This window comes from Erpetoichthys calabaricus, chromosome 16, assembly GCF_900747795.2.
Source record: "Erpetoichthys calabaricus chromosome 16, fErpCal1.3, whole genome shotgun sequence".
NCBI classification, from domain to species: domain Eukaryota; kingdom Metazoa; phylum Chordata; class Cladistia; order Polypteriformes; family Polypteridae; genus Erpetoichthys; species Erpetoichthys calabaricus.
In genome coordinates this window covers 20,657,650-20,662,660 of record NC_041409.2, presented here as the reverse complement: position 1 = coordinate 20,662,660, position 5,011 = coordinate 20,657,650, and the positions used below count along the sequence as shown (strand labels likewise).

Genomic DNA, 5,011 nt, shown 5'->3' with positions numbered 1-5,011 from the left:
AAAGAAAAAGAAAACGGGTAATATTCTAACTCCCCCGTCTCCAAAAATCGCACGCTCTCGGTCGCCTCAAATCATCCGACAAAACGGGGACTTCTTCCTCCCTGTGCAAGCGAGAAGGGAAAACTTCATAAAAGTGCTCTTTACGCCACCGTAGCCACAATCAGACGAACGCACGAACACTAATTAATCCCGGAAAGGTTTCACCGGTTTTCTAAAAATATAATGACAGAGAAAAAAGCTGAAAGCAGCCCTGACAAGCGTGCTATTTGTTGAAAAGGCAAAACGCGACACGCCGGCATCTCCAAAGAGCCTTCCAGCTGCTAAGATGTTTTGCGGTTGTTATCTTTTGTAATCGAAACATTTCGAACACAAACACGCGCACACATATTATAGATATATATTGTCTGGATCTCTGAAAATATATCGATATGGAGAAATGGAGGGAGATACGACCGCTGAAGGACCTGCAGGGTCTCCAAAACGAATGTTTCCGCCGGCTTGAGAAATGCTTTAGCTGGCTGCCTCGAATGCTAAAAAGAAACATTTAAAAATAACAATATACTCTAAAGTGAAAGCTGCTACGCTATGACGAGAGTCACGCTAAAAGTGCTCGGAATTAAAGGCACTATATACAATCCGTGTTACATCTCTATTACATTACTACACAGGACACTCACCGTTTATGCCATTTTGTAAAATAAATACAGAAAGAATAACGGGTACAATTTAAGGCGAAATTCGATTTTTAACATCGAGAGAAACTGCACTGAGAAGAGAGAAACAAATATCGGATTCGAAAAGAAGAAGAACTGGCAGGGTTCGGAGTTAAAGACAGCTTAAATATAAAAGCGGCGTTTGTTCAGTAATAATGTAAAACTGAAAATCGTAACTGTAGAAAAAATTTAATTAAAAAGCCCTGCATCATATATATATATATATATATATATATATATATATATATATATATATATATATATATATATACACATATATATATGTGTATATATGTGTATATATATATGTATATATGTGTGTATATATATGTATATATGTGTGTATATATATATGTATATATGTGTGTATATATATGTATATATGTGTGTATATATATATGTATATATGTGTGTATATATATATATGTATATGTATATATGTGTATATATATATGTATATATGTATATGTATATGTGTATATATATGTATATATGTATATGTATATATGTAAATATATATATGTATATATATATGTATATATGTGTGTGTGTGTATATAAATTATATATATATATATATATATATATATATATATATATATATATATAAACGGCAGCAATCCTAGAACATAGAACTGTAATAGCATTCATGCATGTATGAAAAATCCCAGAATATTATCAAAATGTATTATTGGATTAATAGCTAATTACAGTAATTCCTATTTACAAAATACTTTTTTTCCCTTTAATTTTGAGCATTTAGAACTTCAAAGGGGCTATCCGTTAAAACGTGAATAGAGGGCGGGGGAGTGGGGACTAAACTTTCAAACTGGTAAGTTCTATTTGCTTTGGAGTGGGCAGACTGCGAACAGAGATACAAGAAGACTGCACATTTTAGTGAGAGGTTGTGGTTGTGGTTGCAGTCTCAGGGGTCAAACACTGTCAAGAATAAAAAAAACCAGATACCTCAGGGTCAACTACAGGGCAGGCCAGACGTGGCCAGCTGGGGCCGCTGTGCAGCCTGATCTGCCCGTCCGTTGGTCCGTCCGAGCGAGCGAGCCAGTGGCGGTCTGCCGAAGGAGAACTTGGGGGCGAGACGGGCACTGGACGGGCGTGCGAGAGAGAGAGAGCGAGCGAGCGGACTGACAACAGCGAGAGGGCTTCGTTACAAACTTACACAAAAATAAGTAAAAAAAATATATATGAGAGAGAATTGACATTTGTCTTTTGAAAATCCTAACAAATAAGTCTAAAATGTACAATTGCAAATGACTTTCATAAACATTTCTGATAGCATTTCCCTTAAAACAATACAATTCTTGTCTAAGTTATTAAACACACAGTTTCAAGCGTCTAAAACACAGCACAGTTTCATTAAAAAACATTAATAAAATGTAAACGTTGTAAAAAGAATATCAATAACTTAAATGCAAAAAAACAGACCAGTTACTGTGTTAAGTCTTTTAAACAGTATTCTCATTTAATTTCCCTTAATAATAAAATATTGTTTTAGATCTAGGAGCAAACATTTATATTTTTAAATTTTAATGGAATCTGCTCAATTTAACCTCTAACAATATTTTTAAAACAAAACATATGTGTATGTATAGAATATATGTATATATGTAAAAATGTAATTGCACACACACACACACACACACACACACACACACACACACACACATATATATATATATGTATATATATATATACAGTATTATACTATATATATATATATATATATATTATACTATATATATACAGTATAATAAAATGGGTATGTGTATATATATATACATTTATACAAGTGTGTGTGTGTGTATATATATATATATATATATATATATAACATATACATTTATACAAGTGTATATATAATATATATATATATATATATATATACATTTATACAAGTGTATATATATATATATATATATATATATATATGTGTGTATGTATGTATGTGTGTGTATATATATGTATGTGTGTATATGTATGTGTATATATATATATATATATATATACAGATGTCCACCATTATTACACACATACATTATATATACATATTTAGATAGCTAGATGGATATAAAGGTTAACAGTTGTTTCCACACTGAAAAGGAAGGCAGGTAACAGCGCCAGCGTTTCCTCAAGTATATAAATGAATGTGCACATACAGTATGTACAGAGTGTCTGTCGGTGTACGTATGTATGGATGTTTGTGTGTATACAGAGCTGTAAAACTGTTGTAAATTATCCTTGAGATATTTTGCTCTTTACCTTTATTTAAAACTGAGTGCAGACAGTGTCACTTGCGAGTCGAGCAGCTCATTATCATTTATTTATTTGATTTATTTTTTGCCTGCTCAGTGCTGACAGTGAACTGGATACGTAGACGTACATTCCACGTGTGTGTGTCATGTATAGCTCAGTAGAAGTTACAGTATTCCTGCTTTTTTGTTCAAAATGCCTCTTATTGAATATGATGAGATATCCATCAAGGGAAAAACCTGTAACAATATATCATCTGAGGCAGTAAATTTTTGACGCTTTTAGGTATTATTATCATCCTAAAAATAAATGAATTAATACCTTTTGTCACTGCATTTTAAATGTATCTCCCATACTGCAGTTCCTAAGCTGAGAATTCATGTACAGGTATAACATTTGTAACAGATTAAACACCTTTTTTTATTTCCTGAGGGGGAAGAAATAAAGTTTTGATAGTAAAACATGTAAACACACAGAAATCTAACAAAAATCAAAAATGAAATATTTATTACAGCATGTGTGACTTAACACCTTTTAAACATAACGTCACAGTCCTCATACAAGTATTTAATGTATTTTTCTTTTGACAAAGCTTAAGGGAAACAGCATTTTCTTCTAGTGAGGAACACGTGCTGAGAAAGGAAGGATTTCATGGACATACAATACCAATTCCACAGCAGGTCTGATACTAGCAAAAACATTCTTTTTCAATTGAGGTAAACACATAGAATATCTAACATGAAACAATTAATTGACTGAACTCTGTACGAAGTTTGTTACAATATTCTCTGCTTTTTTTTTTTCATCAAGCTTTGAGTTCGTATTTAAGTTGTTTTTTTTTTTTTTGGTGCAAGGACCATCAATAACTTCTTTCTTTGCCATTGTCAGTACTGTCCATGTGGCAAGTGTGTCGATTCCAAGGCTAAGAACTATGGGGAGAAGCTGCTACTCCACAATTCCTAAATCCTTCAAAAGGCTCTGCTGAAGAGTCCAGGGTGGGGGGGGAGAAAAGCAAAAAAAAAAAAAAAAAAAAACAAAACCAACCAAGAATTCACATGATCCAGTGCTCGGGCAGTTCAGACTAGCGATGATTCAGCTACAGGGCACATTCATTCAACAATGTAAAAAATAAGGAAATGAGTGAAAAGCGACGTTGTTTGGGGTGCGTTTTCAAGCAGCCTTCCTTCCTGTCTGGAGTTCTGTTCCATGGCCCACGAGTTCTGTCCACCACAGTTATTTCATGTCAGGCTTCTTTTATTGCTGCACCAAGACAGTCTCTCTTTTGGGAACAACACACATAGTGTGGAAAGCAAGGAGAAACTTTTCTTCTAAAACTATCTGAGGCAACATAAATCGAGTGATCAACAAAAATGCACAAATTTAATTTAGTTCCTATTTTTATACTACAGTAGATATTAACTCTTGGAGCCTTTTATTACTTATTTTCCTCTTTCAGTCGGACTTCTTTTTTATTTTTGTTTGTTTTTTAATTTTTTTTTTTCTGTTTTTTTTTTTTTCCCCCAATCACCTCCTATTGTTCTTTAAGAAAGCCCAAGATGTTACAGTTTCTTCTTGTGAGCTTGGTCCTCTGTTTCTCATGAAAATAAGAAAAAGACAAGTAAAAAATAATCACAGCTGGAATTCCATTAAGTGTCAAATTCTGGTCAAAATTCAAAAAGTCTTAAAAGAGTTTATTTATATAATAGTTTATTTATTAATTTTTTTAAAATTTTTGTCAGCTCCCTTATACTACTGGGCATGAAGGTCCAGGACCTGTCCTCCCATGCTGGGGTCTACAGGGTTCAACATTGTGGGGCTCTGTGCTGACATGGTCATTCCAGGGTGTGCTGGGGGTCCTCCGTGCATCATCATGGCGGGGTGATGGGGATGGCAGGGAAGATACGAATGCATCGATGGTCCGAGTCGCAACTGGGAAGGATGATTAGTCATTTGGGGAGGAGTGTAACTTGACTGTGCCATACTCATGCCCATAGGACCACCCTGAGATACATATTCCCCTGGCATGCCTTG

At 34.1% G+C, this 5,011-nt stretch overlaps 1 protein-coding gene across 5 annotated transcripts in view; it reads right to left on the bottom strand.

Annotated features, from left to right (window-relative positions):
- Positions 1–4,442: 4,442 nt before the first annotated feature.
- Positions 4,443–5,011, bottom strand: part of meis2a (Meis homeobox 2a) — a 122,939-nt gene continuing 122,370 nt past the window's right edge. For 3 of the 5 annotated variants that reach the window (XM_051919803.1, XM_051919804.1, XM_051919805.1), the window contains one exon: positions 4,443–5,011. This exon is cut by the window's right edge and continues 5 nt beyond it. In XM_051919803.1, coding sequence (XP_051775763.1) covers positions 4,730–5,011 — 282 coding nt within the window. In that variant the 3' untranslated portion in view covers positions 4,443–4,729. The other 2 variants (XM_028821638.2, XM_051919806.1) reach the window with 1 other exon arrangement.